The sequence below is a fragment of the Typopeltis vanoorti genome, chromosome 18 (genome assembly GCF_054136105.1).
Source record: "Typopeltis vanoorti isolate ZY-2024b chromosome 18, IOZ_Tvanoo_1.0, whole genome shotgun sequence".
NCBI lineage: Eukaryota > Metazoa > Arthropoda > Arachnida > Uropygi > Thelyphonidae > Typopeltis > Typopeltis vanoorti.
In genome coordinates, this window is record NC_143566.1 from 111,418,609 (window position 1) to 111,436,314 (window position 17,706).

Consider the following 17,706-nt stretch of genomic DNA (forward strand, 5'->3'; position numbering starts at 1 on the left):
TATATCATCATACAAATAAATAATAAATAAATAAGACAAAACTGTTGCAACAGCTGGATTCAAACAGGGCAGTGGGATTGAATGGGATATCAGTGAAGATTTGTGTAAAAGAATGAATAGTACTCAGATTTATGATTATTCGTTGTGTAATTAGGACAAAAGAATATTTCCAAAATGTAAAATCATTGCTTTCAAACTTTAATTTGAAGAATCAATAAATTTAATGGTAATATCATTAAAAAATACAATACTCTCAATCTGTGGCAAAACTGTTTTGAAATTATTCAAAAAGATTCAAATATTTCAAATATTAGAAAAGAATCAAACAATCCAAACCTCCCTTCCTCCTTCTCTCTCTCTTCCCCATGAAATAATTTAATTTTGCTTTATAATCAAGTAAATAACATGAATGGTAAAATTTTAGATCAATCTGCAACCTTGCTAGCAGATACTAGTTCAGTTTCTATTTTGGAAGAATTACAATCTCTGCTCTTTTAGGCAAAGTGAAAAGTGGAAGGTTTTTATCATGAGGAATTGTTGCACAACAGATGTTCAGTTTGGATACTATTATAGTAATATTGGATTTTGAGTAAAAGCATATTTTAATTTTGATGTCATCCCAACCATGAAAGGTTTATGTGTGAACCTGTAGTACATTCATACCATGGGGGTGGGCTAAGGATTCCCCCCCCCCCTATGTTTGATTGCTTTTATAAATTTATCTTTATTTTTATTTATTTTTACCTAGTCCAGATACCTTGTTCTAGAGACCAAACATGGAACTTTTTTCAAGCCACTTTAGGCTTCCAATAAGTGGGGTGGTAAGCAGTCTTGCACAGGATGATAAACTTCATCTCCCGCTTAAAGACAATTACAAACATCAATGCCCACAGAGGTATTCGAACAAGCAGCCTGCAGGTTGGAGAGTAGATAGACTAACCACTCAATCAAATAGGTGGCAAATATAACTTGGCAGTGGTGGGATGATTTTTGTCCATTGGTAATAATAGGCTATAGACTAATATGCTATAAAAACAAACGAACAAGCAGTTGTTTATCTTGTAGCATATTAGTACCATGGATGGAGAGAAAGTTTAAGAAGATACAATTTAATACCTAGTTAATATTGGATTTAAAGACCAGTAGGGATGATTTTTCCAAAAGACACATGTTTCAATCCGGAAAGGATTCCCCCTTCATCTAGAATTCATTCTTTAGGCAATTTGGTAAATGGAAGTTTTTCTATCATGAGGAACTGGTCAGAAAAGATGCTAAATTTAAATAATGTTATGATATTTAGAAGAAAACCTTCAAACATATTCCCTGGCAGGTACATAAGTTATTTGCCAGCAAAGGTTGGTTGATTGTAGAGCCTCTGCTACTAATGGCTCACTCAAAAAGGCAAGCAAGTTTGATGGCGGTTAGTAGTTGGAAGGGTTTCAATCGTTTGATGCTGGTGGCACACTCTCCTTCGATGAGTCTTTGGACTCCCTGGAGGTGTCACATAATAATAATAATAATAATAATAATAATAATAATAATAATAATAATAATAATAATCTGTTAAACAAAAGTAAGTCACTTACATGATCTTACTAATATCATCTATAAGGAAATCATTCAGCAATACTCATAATATATTACACAATAAATTGAATTTTTTTTAAATTACAGTCTCATCGCTAGAGGAATTGTTGCACAACAGATGTTTAGTTTGGATACTATTATAGTAATATTGGATTTTGAGTAAAAGCATTTTCTAATTTTGATGTCGTCCCACCCATGAGAGACTGTAATAAAGAGACTAAAATATTAAATTCAGGCAATGACAATCAAGGAAAAGAAGGAGTAGTTATAGTATTCAACACTAAATACAAGGCTAATCTTCTTAAATGGCAGGAATATCAAGTACAGTGATGTGGACAAATATCAGAATGGGGAACTGGACAATGAGACTTACTTGTGCCTATGGTCCCACAGAAGGTTCTACTAAGGTAGAAGAGGAGGAATTTTTTGAGCTTTAAAGAAAGCAATTGACACAATGAAAAAGAAAAAGTTGGTCCTTGTTGGGGATCTAAATAACAGAGTGCAATTGTCAGACATAGAGAAATATTTTGAGAAAATTTGGAGAAAACAGCAAAGCTAATAATAATGGCAAATACCTATTGGATTTCTGCTCAGGACATGGACTGGTTATTACTAACACCATGCTCCAACATAACAATATGCATAAATTCACATGCAGAAAAGAGGCAAGGAATAAGAAAAGTCTCATTGACTATGTTATTGTTGATGGTGATGTATTCCCACTGGTACAAGACACTAGAGCATACAGGGGATTTGAAATTGGGAGTGATCACCATTTAGTTTTGAGCAGGGTAAAACTGAATTTCATATATTGAAAAGAAGAACATGTAAAAAAGTTTTAAAGCGAATAAAAGTTGAGCAGCTCTCAGATGTGAGCTGTAGACGAAAATACACAAACATTATTTAAGAAAAAATGAGAGTTTTGGAACAGGAACCAAACCTTGATCGATTCAGCCAGAGAGGCATGTGGTAAGGTTGTCTGCAAGGATAGAAAAATTAGAACTCCATGGTGGACACAGGACGCTAAAGAGTCAGTGAAGGAAAAAAAGAAAGCATATCAAAAGTTCCTGGCAAATAAATCCGCTTGTGCTCTTAGAGAATACAGAGACAAATGTAAGAAAGCTAAACAGTGTGTACAACACTAGCTAAACAAAAGTCATGGGAAGACTTTGGTAAGAACACAGAAAATAAATATCAAGAAGGTGGCAAGATATTCTGGAGGGTATTGAAGAAGCTCAGAAATGAAGGAAAGAATGCTGTAAAAGGAATTAGAGATGTCAAAGGTGACAGAAAAACAGGAAAAAAAGATATTCTTGATGTATGAGTAATTACTTTGAAAAATTGCTAAATGAAACAATCATTTAGCATAGTTGTAAAAAACCCCTCAACAGACATGCAATCAGGAATACATATCCATACTTGAAGAAGAAAAAGCCATCAAAAGCCTGAAATGTGGAAAGGCAGCAGGAGTAGATATTATTTGACCAGAAATACTAAAGGATGGAGGTATAAAAGTGGCTGCACTCCATAGTTCAGATGGCCTGGACAGATGGATGAATTCCCGATGATTGGAGAAGAGCTCTCATAGTACCCATATATAAAAAGGGAAATAAAACTGAATGTGAGAAGAATTCCAGAAATATTTTCCTACTGAGTGTTCCTTGTAAGATTTATGTAAGTATAATTGAGAAATGGTTGAGAAGGATTGTGAAAGGGAAGCTTGGTGATGAACAAGCTGGATGCAGGCTTTCGAAATAGAGGCTGTCAGGATCAGAATTTCACTTTACAACAAACAGTTGAAAAATCATGGGAATATAACAAAGATCTGTATTTAAGTTTTGTAGATCTGGAAAAGGCATATGACAAGGTGCCAAGAGAAACGTTATTTAAAATGCTACAGTTCTATGGTGTCAATGATGCATTATATCAAGCAATACTTTGTCTTTATTTGAGTTGTAAGTTAGCAGTTAATATTGAAGGAAGTAAGGAAGATGGTTTAATGTTAAATCTGGTGTCAGACAAGGATGTACATTATCCCCTCTGTTACTCATTATCTATATGGATCATGTTATGAAGGAAAGTGGTATTAAACTTGATATCAAAATTGGAGATGTTTCTCAGCTTACTTTATGCAGATGATGTTATATTTCTAAATAAATCAAGTACAAATCTGCAAGAAGCATTGACTTAATTGAATAACTGTTGTAATATGGTATGAAGGTTAGCAATAACAAGACAAAGACAATGAAAATAGGCAGAAGCATTTAAAATATCAACTGCATTGTGAATGGGAACCTATAGAACAAGTAAAACATTTCAGCTACTTAGACACAATTTTTAATGAAGATGGTAAATTAAATACAGAAATAGACAACAGAATCAACAAAGCTGGTATGGTAGAAAGTCAACTGAATAAATTTATATGGAATAAGAGAGAAATTAGTTAAAACACTAAATTAATTGTATACAAGACAGTGTTGAAGTCAATTTTAACTTATGGATCTGAGAGCCTTCATCAGCAAAACACTTGACCAAAGACTACAGACCGCAGATATGAGAGTCCTGAGAATGATTATGGGCATCAACAGATGGCATCAATGGCAATATCATATTAAAAACAAGGATATTTAGGAAAGAACTTGACACTCTTAGCATCCACATTCCTGGACTAACAATGAAATGGTCACTTAAACAGAATAGGAGAGGAAGGAAAGATTAGCAAAACAAGTGTTCTCTGCCAGGTTGGCAGGAAAAAAGACCCTGAAGAAGACCAAGATATAAGTGGACTGATACAGTAAAAGTGCCTGAGAAGATAGAATTATAAGATCTGATAATGGTGTAGTCTTGACAGGTAAAGATTGATTTGGAGTAAAACTGTAGATAGGAAGTTAGTGGTGATGTAAGTTTTTCATGTAGTACTATCATATCCTGTACACCTCTTGAGGGTACATGTCAGGAATTTGATGATGATGATAAAATCCCAATATACTAAATCATATTTTATAAATGTAAAACTGTATACCTAAGCCAAAAATGACTCTGGATTGAGTTGTTGTGATAATGAATGATGTGAACATTCAAGCTATTATGAAATGCATCTTTCTTTCATGATTATCTCATGTCATTTTCAAACTTGTTTAGTCGAGATGTATACTTAAAAAAAATTATGGCTTCTTCAAAACTGTATTATATCATGGTTTATGTTGATTACCTGATCAAATAATGTATCTATGGACTGTCCCATAGGCTTTTGATGAAGGATGGCTTCCACTATGTGTGAGTGATTGAATAAGACAGCTCTGTGAAGCAATGGAAGTCCATCTCCCTAAAAAAAAAAGTGCATTGAACTCATTTTACAGAATTGTGAAATTAAATAATTTAAGAACTTTAAATTAAAATTTTAATTGTAATTTTAAATCTTAAAATTTTCAGAGAATCTTGTACCTTGGAATTCTGTTTGAAAAGAAATGTTGGTAGTTCACAAAATTTAGGTGAATAAACAAGGTTATTTCTCAGGACATATTTCTTAATGCTACAACTAGGTATATACATTTCACTTCAAGAGAGATAGAGAAGATCATAGAGGTGTATTATAATATCACAAGTAAACAGTGAAGGCCTAAGTGAGAATTAAAATAAATATACATGAAATAGAATAATAACTGAAGAAAATGTACATGGAAGGAGGGTGAATGCAAAATGTGTTCTCAATGAGGACTTGATGAGCAGTAACGTACTGGTAACTGAAAGTGTTAGTAGTGAGAATGGCACGAGGAGGAGGAGTACTCATCTGATAGCAAAGAGGGGCGGCATAAAAGAGCAGCAAAAAATTGGTAAAAAAAGTTTGAAAAAACAAATGAGCGATCCGATGAACTTAACAACTGATGGTAGTAAGAATGATGAAAGTGATACAAATGTAGCAAAAGTTGAAAAACAGAGTGCAATTAAAGGTAAGTGGTGAGTGGCATTGACAGTGAACAAACATGTATGGCTGGCAATAAAATTGAGAGAATGAATGAGAGCAAAACAATGATGCAAGATTTGAAAGCTGAGTTAGTTAAGATGAGGCAAGAGATGAAATGGATGCAGAATGAAGAGAATTGGAGATATGTATGGAAGAGTGAAGGAGATGAAAATGAGTGATGCCAGTATGAAAGACCTGTGAGTGGCATAGTATGGAGATTCAATTATTAGAGGTGTGGTAAGCGAGAAGATGCATGAAGTTTGTTTTCCTGGAGGTAAAATGAATAGTGATTGAGGCATTGGATATGAGGAGTAAGCGAGCAAAAGAATTGGTAGTGGTAATAGGAACAAATGACTTGACTGGGAACAAGGAACACATAAGATTGGATATCAGGATGTTTTTGAGAAGGATATTTATTTATTTAGCATATGACATAATAAAAAAATAGACATAACATCAATAAATATAATACATATTTGTGTAGACAAGATAAATGAGACAGGTAGTGCATATATACAAATAACTGGTATAAATATAAGGATATTTGAGAAGGATAAAAGATTATAGTGTGAAAGGAAAGGTAGTCAATGTGTTGCCCAGGTATGACAATAATGAAATGAGGCAGAGAGCAAAGATTGTGATTAGCAGAAATGTGAGAAGAGAAAGGGGAGTGCAGTTTGTTAATGTGCAGAATGAGTTTGAAGGATAAATTGAACTATACAAGAGTGATGAACTGCATTTGAATGGTTTTAGTGTGAGTTGCTTAGAGAGAGAGAGAGAGGGAGAGACTGATATTGGAAGGTAGAGAAATTAGTGGAGAGAATGAATCTGATCAAGTAAGAAGCAACATAAAAGAGCAGGAGAGTAAAGAAGGAGTGATTGTAGTGGTGGCTATGAATGAAGAAATGGGTAGCATGAGTTTAGAGAATGAGAACACGAGTGCAAGACAAACAGAGAAATGGGAAGGCTCAGAGTGGACAGGGGAATACAGTGTGAGAAAGGTTGATGCTCCAAGAGAATGTGAATGCATGTGTAGACAGAAAGGGAAGGATAACCTGGGATCAATGGAAAACAGTTGGATTTGAAAAATAATAAGTGGTATAAGTGAAACTTGTTATAGATTCCAAGAATGAGCTGTTATGTTTGTATACAAATGCTAGAAGCGTAAGAAACAAGGCAAATGAAATGGCTGCATCGATTAAGTCTGAACCCAAAAACTGTTGGAATAAGTGAGACATGGTTGGATGAGGATGACATCCTGACAGTAATAGAGATGGAAGGGTATGATGTGTTTCGTGAAGAGAGAAAGGGTAAAAAGGAAGGGGGCAATTGATGATAGAGAAAGAGTTATGTCCATACAAGGCAACGTATCCCAACAGAACAGCATCAGCAACTTGTAGTCAGCATTCAACAATGTGTTACAATTCCATCTCTATTGCTGCAAAGGGTGGCAAAACATGTTATTGACTGCATTCCTCAACAGTGTGGCCTCTAAATGAAACATTATTTAAATGTTTAATTTAGAAATTAGCCACTGATGGTTAGCAACATAGTGGTGTTAAATTAATATATACTTAGCTAATCTAGCACAGTAGTACAAAATAAAGGATAATCAATATGTATTGTTGCTTTATAGAGAGGAATGCAAACAATATTCATCCTTGAAACATGTTAAACATTTCAAAAAATAAAAAGCAGCTCAGGATGGAGTGTGTATTTTCACTTTTCAACTTTTTAAGTTTTAAATGTCAATGCTGTTTTAATATCTAACTTGAAAACAATAATGACTATTTATTATCCTTTCTTTTAATAGTTTTTCACTGCCAAAATTCCTAATATGTCAATATTTTTAACATTTAAAATTATAACTAAAACATAATTCACATTATGCTTCAATTAATTAAGCATCTTGCTAGAAGTTCGTTAGAGTTGCTAGGGGTTTGGCTTATTTGTTAGGATTAGTTTTTGAAGGAGACTGATTTTGATCACATTGTCACAGTTGCCGTATGCATGTTTCATTTTAGTTCTTGGTTAGATGAAAGAATAGAGCAAAATACTCTATAGTGAGCATTCATACAGAGAGTGACCAGTTTCCTTGCCATAATGTTGCCTCAACATTATGGCAAATATGCTTCCTACATACATACTATTTGGACCTTCCCTACCAGGCACAACCTGGCAGAGTACAAGGCAGGAGGATTATGCACCTGCTTACCAGGAAGCCTCTTGATTCACACTGACAGGTTAGAAAATCAATGTACTATCTGTGAACTGGTAATATAGCACCATTGTTTTTACTGATGTGCCCTTGAAATGGAGGTTTTGACTTTTCAAGTATGTCTGGTATGAATTTTAAGGATATAGCTCACATTGCAAGGAGAGGAAGCAGAACGGAAACCAGAATCCCTGCTCTGGTGATCAAAAATGACATTTGCCTCCAATAAGTAGGATGGCAATGTTTCACCAGGTGATGAAGGTTATCTACCACCTAGTGGGTCTAGTTACTATTTCCTTTAACTAGGATGATATCCTTTTGCAGTGGGAATGTTTACTGGGTTCACCAGAGCCCCGTCTGTGGAAGTAGGCCACACTATGAGAAGGTATGATTGACTTGTCAGGTAAGGGATCTGGAAAGTTCTGATAAACATCTAGAACAAAAATGATAAAGCAACTGTTATAACCACAAAGAAGAACACACGAGGATATTAGGTGCTTATCAGAATTTTTCAGATCCCCCCCCCCATATATTATGCATCACATGCCCATTAATGATTGGCTAATGGGCAGATGCTGCAATAATCTGATATCTAAATCTCTATGCTGCAATAATCTGATATCTAAATCTCTATGCTGCAATAATCTGATATCTAAATCTCTATGCTGCAATAATCTGATATCTAAATCTCTATGCTGCAACTTATATATCAGCTTATTTAGTAGCATCTTGTCAAATGCTTTTATAAAGTGCAAGAAAATGGCAGTATGTGCTTTTTCCCTAGTCAACTGCTTATTAGTTTATTACAAAAGACAGATTACTAAGGGGTGGATTAAGCCAGCTGGGGAGGGGGGGGGCTAGGAGTAAAATTCACAGTAAAAAGTAAACAAACAGAATAATAGGGTAATTATAGGGTTGGTGAGTGGAATGATTGCCTGAGTGTGTTGTGGATGTGGACACATTGAATCAGTTTAAGACGCGGTTGGATGAGCATTGTATGCAATAGTGAGTACTTCCCACAATGACTCTCTGACTCCATGGAGGTCAAATGTTAATAATAATAATAATTTCATGGAGTTCATGCCATTGCCATTATTGTATCCATCTATGTGAAAAGCCAACAATAATATTTTAATAAACAAAGATGGTATGGGGAGAAGCAGAGCCAACTGAGGAATTTTATGGGGAATAAGAGAGAAATTAGCCCAGACACTGACAAATATATAGACAGCATCCAAACTAATTTTAACTTAAGGATCTGAAAGATGGGTGTCATAAATATAGTAGTTGTTCAAAGGCTAAAGATATATAAGAGTTCAGAGAAAATGAAGGGAGTGAACAGATGATAGAATTATGTGAAAAATGAAGATATTAGGGAGAAACATATGTTATGGTGGTATGATCACTTAAACAGAATGGGAAAAGAGAAATAGCAAAACTGATGTCTGATGCAGCCAGGACAAGACAAGATCTACCTGGATTGTGCAGTTAGAAAACTGCACAATCCAGGTAGATCTTGGACCTGATAATATTGCAATCTTGACAAATAATAGACTAAAATGGGAAACTGTTGCAGGAAGTTAGTAATAATGTACCTTTAATAATGTTGTGATATCAGGTCTTTTAGTAAAACTTAAAACATGCTAATTGCAAAATCATAAAATAAGTATTTATCACAAGACATAACACAATTTGGAGTTAGACAAATAAATTTTAATGACTATCATTGGTTATGTCTGCATGAAAATAGGCAAATATTTTAATGCATAAATTTTGTGCAAATATGGATCCTTTCTGAAAATTAAGTATTTTATTTATTTATTTATTTTTATGCTTGAGAAATTTAATTTTCACAGTAGCCTACTTACTTTTGGTCTACCATCCCAGGACAGATTAGGTTCAAATAATCCAGATGAAGCAGAGAAGAAACACAATTCATTAAATGTAACTAGATCTCCAGCTTCTACAACTTCAGTAAGTTTGGAAATGTGATCCTATGAATTATGATAAATCATAAATTATGATAAACAAAATGAAATATTAAAACAGTAAAAGTTTTCTTCCAATCTGAATTAAGAATTTCTCAATTATCCAGCTCTCAAACAACTGGAACTCAGTTTAACAGTCTTGGAACAGGTTAGCATGTTAAATTTAGTTTTTCCCATTGTGACCAGGTAATTGAGATATCACATTAAATTTAGATATATGTAAGAAAACTGATAAAAAAAAACATGTTTTCTTTTTGGACAAACTTATTTTCTACACTTGTGCACTGCTCAGAAACAGTCTAAATCAGTGGGTGGCCAACTACGAGTTCTTTTGGAGCTACGATAATTCCGGTGAGACTTAGAAGAGCTGTAACCTTTGACCAATGTGATGGTATGGGAGTAAGTGAGTGTACGCATGGCGAGGATGTAACAAGCTTGTAAGAACTGCTTTTGATTAATTACACACCCTAATTTTAAAGAGCTTACTAAGAAAATGGATACAAGGAAGGCCTCTACTAGTACATAAGTAACTAAAATTATTGTGTGGAAAGGCTTATGTGTTCATTGCACATGTTGATTGGATTTTAACAGTATAGATGCGAACACAGATTGATAAGAAAATAACTATTTATTAACTTAAATGCTAATATTTTGCTGGTATTATATCCAGCATCTTCAGAGCACACAAATAAAGTTTGTTACAGTAGTGAGACAACTGCAATCCGGTTAACAGTGGGACTAGCATGAGTAATTGTAATGTGCAACACAAAGACTAAAGTCCTAATTAGGCACCATCTAAGTTAAAAAAAAAAAAAAACAGTGGTCCAAAGTTTTGAAAAATAGTAGTCCAAATAATAGTCTGTGAAAGTTTTGAAAAATAGTACTCCAAAGTTTTGAAAAAAAATCAGATATTAATTTTGTCTTAGGATGACTGTCTCTCAAATCTTTGGTAGATTTATACAGCCAGACTTGTTGAGGGTTGGATTAAGCCTCCTCATCCTAATCTTTCTTACTCTGAGTTTAAAGCATTGAAATCACTAAAGAATAACAGAATAAAGAAAGATTAGGATGAGGAGGCTTAATTAAATAACAATAATTTAATAATTACGAAAGCTGATAAGGGGAAGGCTATAGTGATTCAAGATAGGAAGGAATATGAGAGAAAAATGTCTCTTTTACTTTGCGACTATTCAACTTATAGGCCTCTTACATCGGATCCTACCCGGAGTCAATTGAAGAGACTTAATTCTCTTATAGATAATGTATCTACATGGAATGAAGATCAAAAGAAAAAACTTAAAACCTTCTTCGGTCGTCCACCTAGATTGTATGGTCTTCCGAAAGTTCATAAACCAGGCATTCCGTTGAGACCAGTCATAGATTGTATAGGTTGCCCCACTTACAAAATCTCAAAATTTTTATCCAATTTACTCTCCTCTTCCACTAGAAGAACTGATACTTATATAAAAAATACTTTGGATTTCAAAAATAAAATTTCAGATCTTCATTTGGACGTTTCTGATATCATGATCAGTTTAGATGTTGTTTCTTTATTTACAAATGTGCTTCTTTTGGAAAGTATTGAATTACTACAACAGGAATTTCCTTCTGACATTGTAAACGTATTTGATTTTGTAATAAATTCTGGTTATTTTTCCTTTAAAAATAAGTTGTATCAACAAATTGAAGGAACAGCAATGGGTAATCCTCTTTCTCCTGCTATCTCCAATTTCTTTATGGAACATTTTGAACAACGTATCTTTGACAATATTTCTCCCAGACCTACGCATTGGTTCAGATATGTCGATGACATTTTTGCTGTATGGAATGGCTCTTCTGAGGAACTTCAACAATTTCTCACTAAGTTAAACGCATTTCATCCTAGGATCAAGTTTACCCTAGAAGTAGAATCAAATAAGCAGATAGCCTCTTTAGATCTTCTAATTCTTCGCCAACCAGATGGTAACCTACATTTCTCGGTTTATAGAAAGAAGACTCATACAGGCCATTATATCCATGCGGAATCTCATCACCATCCCAGTCAAAAGGCAGGAACTATTAAAACACTGGTTCATCAGGCCCACTCCTTTTGTTCTACAGACGATCTTTTACAGAAAGAACTACAATACATAACTTCTTCCTTTCTATCTAATGGTTATAAGAATTGCTTCATTAAAAGAACTTTGAGTAGTTTTAATATGTCTTCCTCTTCCAACACAGAGGAAATAACGCGCATTACTATCCCTTATGTACAAGGCATCAGTGAACGTATAGCAAAAGTTTTAAAACCACTGAATATTTTTGTTGCCTTTCGACCGTTTAGAAAAATCTCCACCTTTCTCACTTCTCCTAAGGACAAGCTTCCACATCTTAATCATCCAGGTGTCTACCAGATTCCGCGCTCTTGTGGATTATCTTATTTCGGACAAACGGGAAGATCCGCCTCTATTCGGCTAGAAGAACACCAATCTTATATTGAATACTTTAAGCCTGAAAAGTCTGAACTTTCTGAACATGCCATCTTCACTAGACACAGAGTTCATCTTCACAAAAGTCAGTTTCTCATGGAACACCTTTATAAAGAAACATGTGAAACTCTACTTCATTCTCCTAACTTAAACAGATCCGATGGCTTATGTCTATCCCCTTTATGGGAGATAGTACTTTACAAATCAGCTAATCTTTCCTAACTTTTTATTGTATTAATTTTTTTTTTTTTTTTTTTTTTTTTTTTTTTTTTTTTAGGAAAGTTATTGACCTTTTTAGTTATCTTACACCAGCTACTTAGGTGGCGCTTTTTGGAATTGTCAGTTAGTGTTTAATTTTGAGCTTAATGTACTGAAGATGCCTGTGACACACAGCCGAAAATTATACTAATAAATAATCTTTCTACGTGAGTTTTTTCCGTTATTTAGTGTGTACCGATATGTCTACTCACGGTTTACCTCTTTTAAAACTTATAGCTGACCAAAATGCATTCTGATAGAGTGGTGAGAGCAAGAATGATCAATGAGTTCAAGGAGTGGTACGATAGACTGTGTTTCCTAGGAAGGATCCCCCCCAATGAGTCTTTTGACTCCATCAAGGCCTGAACATTAATAATAATACTTCTAGCATTTGTATAAAGAAACATCAATGTTTTGTCAGTGTTTCTATTCTTATTATTATTCCCTCCAGACTCCATTGAATTCTGCATTACAGCATACATTCCACCTTCTCTCAAGTGACTATTCTCACAAGGAGCCACTCCTGATACCACTACTACCCTGATAACTCTTGTTGCTTTGGATTAACACTTTCACTAGCCCAAAGAACAATATTTTCTTCAGATGCCTATGTCCTTTCTCATTCAAATACAGGTCATCTCTCTCTCTCTCTCATTCAGTTTTCTATCCTTAAATACACTCATCCACATAATCCAAGCCTCTCTTTCAACACCCACATTCTGGCTATCAGATCATTTTCATTACTGATACTCTCCTCAGCTTTGCATTATCATACCCGGGTAACACACTATCTTTTCTCTCTCTCTCTTCTGATATACAACCCCAATTAACCTTAGATCTCTTACTACCTGATTCACAATGCCTCTCAGGTCATTTTTGGCCACAATCAACTCTTAACCTTCTCTCAAGTGACTATTCCCACAAGGAGCCACTCCTGATACTACCACCCTGATAACTCTTGTTGCTCTGGATTAACACTTTCACCAGAGGAATGATAAACAGTGTGACTTTTACTTTGATTAACTGCCATAGTCACACTGTTTATCATTTCTCTGGGCAAACTCTCTTCTGGTATTTTTTTGCACTCCATGCATCCTCAAATCTCATTCATCACACCTCTTACCATTCTGTTCCTTCCTTGTTCACCTGCATCTCCCCTCCCCCCTCTGATACTTTCTCTCCTTGCTCTCTCACTTATCTACCTTCCTACTATCTCTTCATCCCTAGCTCCTGCACTATCTTGATTTCCTCTCATTCCTTCTCTTTTCACCCATGGGTCATCCTATTCTCTCCCCTTCTATTCTCATAACTCTCTCTCTCTCTCTCTCTCTCTCACTCCTACTCTCATTTGTTTCATTCCTACTCTATTCTTTTCCATCTCCTAATCTCCTCTTTCATGCTTCTGAACTCATTCTTTATTATTATTATTATTATTGTTACTTGACACCTCCAGGGTGTCCCAGACTCATCAATTATGATTTGGACTATTGGACTTTAAGATCCCATTGATCCTTTGGTCTTTTACATCAATTAGAGTGGCATAGGAGCTACATTCTTGCTTGTGGATATCATAGCAGAACAAAGTTTCTGAAATACTTTGCCCCCATCTGGCTCCCACTACTAACTTCGATTTAGAAGCATCATCATCATGAACCATGTTGCAGTTTCTGTACACCCATTCTGCACCAGTCCTTTATGTCTTCTATTCATTCTCTGTATGGTCTATCTCTTCTGTTTACACCATCCATAATACCAAACATTAATGTCTTTATCTTCCGGTCCTCACTCATTCTGCAGATGTGTCCAAATAATTGCAGCTTGCATTTTATAATCTTCTGCGTTAGATTCTCCTTTGGTTGTATCTTCAGATAGAGCTCTTCATTTGTGACTTTCTGTACCCATCCTATTCTTAGAATCTTCCTGTAACAAGTTCTTTCAAATGCCAAAATTCTTTTTCTTGATTCCTTATTTATTACCCACCTTTCAGATCCATACAGTACACTGCTAAAGATGCATGTTTCCTGTACTCTTAGTTTTGTTTGTAGGCTGATCACTTTACTTTTCCAGATGTTATCCACAGCTTTCAGATTTGTTCTTACATTTGCAATCCTGATCTTTATTTCTTTTTTACAGTCCAAATCATATATCATTTTACTTCCTAAATATGTGAATTGTTCTACATTTTCTATATCAATTCCATCCACTTGTATCTTTTGTTTCATGTTCTTCTCACCAAATACCGTTTTTTCCAAGTTCATAACAAGTCCAAATCTCTTCCCTTCCTCATTAACAGTTTCAATGTTTTTTGTAGTTCTCTTTCACCTTCATCAATAATGACAATGTCATCTGCAAACCTCAGATTGTTAATTTTCATTAATTCTCATTCCATCATTTAGAATCACTCAGATCATAATGTTTGTCCATTATCACACATAATTTGAACATACATACTCTTCATCAGAAGAATCCTACCTCCTATTTATAGCTCATGCCTGCTTTGTGTAGATAGTTGCATGCTACAGGGGAATTCCATTTATCATGGCAATGTCACTAATATTTCAGATACTTAGAGCAGAAAATGTTTTCCATCAAGATTGGGGAAAAAAAATTTAGCTGTGATACATAAAGGCTACAATTTGCATGTAAAAGTTTTTTTTTTTTTTTTTTTTTTTTTATATAACTACTGTGAAGTAAAATAAAACTACCTGATAAAGTGGCAACAAGACAGCAAATGATTCCACTTCAGGACTATGTAACTGATAATTGTCCTGGAAAAAAAATAATAAAAAAAAGCACTGTAGCAACCAAGTTAGACAATCTAAAGTAAACATTGTAATTTAAACAAAAAAAAAAGGAGGTGCTTAAGGGTCAAAGGTAATTTTAAGTGGGCGTGCTGCATATACAAAAAAAAAAAAAAAAAAAATCTAATCAGTAACGAATTTATTAATAAATAAATTTACATATTACAAATTGCTTTATTAAAAATATTTCATCCTCACCACGAACAAACACCAATAATAAAAGTTATGTATCAATAGCAATGACAAGCGCAAACGAATATTCATTAGATTGCAGTGCATTTGTTTCATGTAACGATAATTAATTGAAAAAATATAATTCTTTTCAGATTTTCAACAGTGACACTTGTCATGATTCAGCCTTGTATCTATAATAAATAAATAATTATATGTTATTTTAACAAATTTTTGGCCTAACAAACTATTTGGCCACATGGCTCTGAAACACTCCTCTCCTTCCTTACACACTTAAACAACGAACACGCCAGAATCAAGTTCACCCTGGAAAAAGAGGAAAACAACTGCCTCCCTTTCCTAGACACACTAGTCCACCCGCCAGCCTGATGGAACTTTGGTTTTCTCAGTTTACAGAAAACCCACCCATACAGGCAGATACATCCACCAACAATCCCCCCCCCCTCCTCACAACAATATGGAGTGGTAAAAACACTATACAACAGGGGCCTAAACTAATCTGTTCTAACGACATAGCCCTTAACACTGAACTAAATCACATCCCTCAACACTTTCTCAGCCAATGGCTACCCTCCCAAAAAAATCCAAAAAATATTAAAACATACAAACCACAGCCCCCCTCCCCCCCCCCCCTCCACAAAAAAGATTACTCTAAATCCATCACCATCCCCTACATCCGAGGCACCTCAGAAAAAATTACCAAAATTCTAAAAAAAACATGACCTCACCTCCTGTTACAGGCCTTACAGAAAATTGGCATCCCTTATCCGCCTACCAAAGACCAACCACTTCCCCTAGACCTACCTGGTGAATACCAGGTCCCTTGCAAGTTGTAAACTGTCATACTTTGGCCAAACAGGCAGGACAGCGAATATCAGAATTTCTGAACACAAGGACTACATCCGGTTTTACAAGTATAGCCATTCTGGTCTTGCAGACCATGCTCTGGATACTCGCCACAGAATATGGTGGAAGAAAGCTACAGTAATACACCGGAGCAAAATATAAATACGAAAGATTATTTATGGAATCAGCCTCTGCCCTAAGAAACTCTCCGAACCTCAACAAATTTGGTTGTATGCGACTGCCTTAAATTTGGTAGGCATACATCAGCAGACCTTCAGCCCAACGGCCAAGAACGCCTACTTAGCCCGCCAGAGGGCACCATCAGGACTTCTAGGAGAACGATAGCTTCATATCTTCATTCTCAGTTACTGTATTGTTAGTGCCTGTGTGCAACTGCCTTTTTGTAAGTTCCTTTTGAAAATGGCAATGTGACATTGCCGAAATATCGGAAATATTAATTAAAGTATAATTTAATTTATATTTGGATCTACGTTGTTTCAATTCCCTAAGTGAATTTAGAAATGCATAACCAACGTATAAGCTTGTCTACGAGAATCAATATTTTAACAAAATAAAATAATATTGACAAAAAAATAGTTCACAATGCACATGCACCAATAATAAACGTTTCATATCTCACAGAAATAACATCCGCAAGGATACTAAAAATACACTGACGTTTGGGCAGTGTCTTAATGATGTAATGTGCAATGCCAAGCGCCAATGAATATCGTTGTTAGATCACAGTGCTTTTGTTTCATGTAACGATAATTGAAAAATATATAATTATTTTCATATTTTCAACAGTGGTACTTGTCATAATTCAGCCATGTATCTATAATAAATAAATAATTATATGTTATTTTAACAAAATAAAATAAATATTGACAAAAAATAGTTCACCACGCACCAATAATAACTGTTTCATATCTCACAGAAATAACGTGCATAAGGATACTAAAATTACACTGCTGTTTGGGCAGTGTCTGAATGACGTAACATGCAATGACAAGCACCAACGAATATCGGTGTTAGATCGTAGTGCATTTGTTTCATGTAATGATAACTGAAAAAAATTAATTCTTTTCATATTTTCAACAGTGACACTTGTCATAATTCAGCCCTTGTATCTATAATAAATAAATAATTATATGTTATTTTAACAAAATAAAATAATAGTGACAAAAAATAGTTCACCATGCACACGCACCAATAATAAATGTTTCATATCTCACAGAAATAACATGCGCATGGATACTAAAAATACAGTGCCATTTGGGCAGTGTCTGAATGACATAACGTGCAATGACAAGGCGCAAACGAATATCGGTGTTAGATCACAGTGCATTTGTTTTGTAATCTTAAGTGTTAATCGAACAATTCCAAT

The 17,706-nt window shown here is 34.8% G+C and overlaps 1 protein-coding gene across 1 annotated transcript in view; it reads right to left on the reverse strand.

Moving 5' to 3' along the window:
- The window catches only part of LOC150097074 (uncharacterized), a 376,162-nt gene that overhangs the window by 26,860 nt on the left and 331,596 nt on the right, over positions 1-17,706 (reverse strand). The window contains exons 15-17 of the mRNA XM_090408120.1: positions 15,186-15,248; positions 9,635-9,760; positions 4,799-4,912 (exon numbers count right to left, since the gene is read on the reverse strand). Of these exons, the coding sequence (XP_090264246.1) occupies positions 4,799-4,912; positions 9,635-9,760; positions 15,186-15,248 (303 nt within the window). The remainder of the gene's footprint in view (positions 1-4,798; positions 4,913-9,634; positions 9,761-15,185; positions 15,249-17,706) is intronic.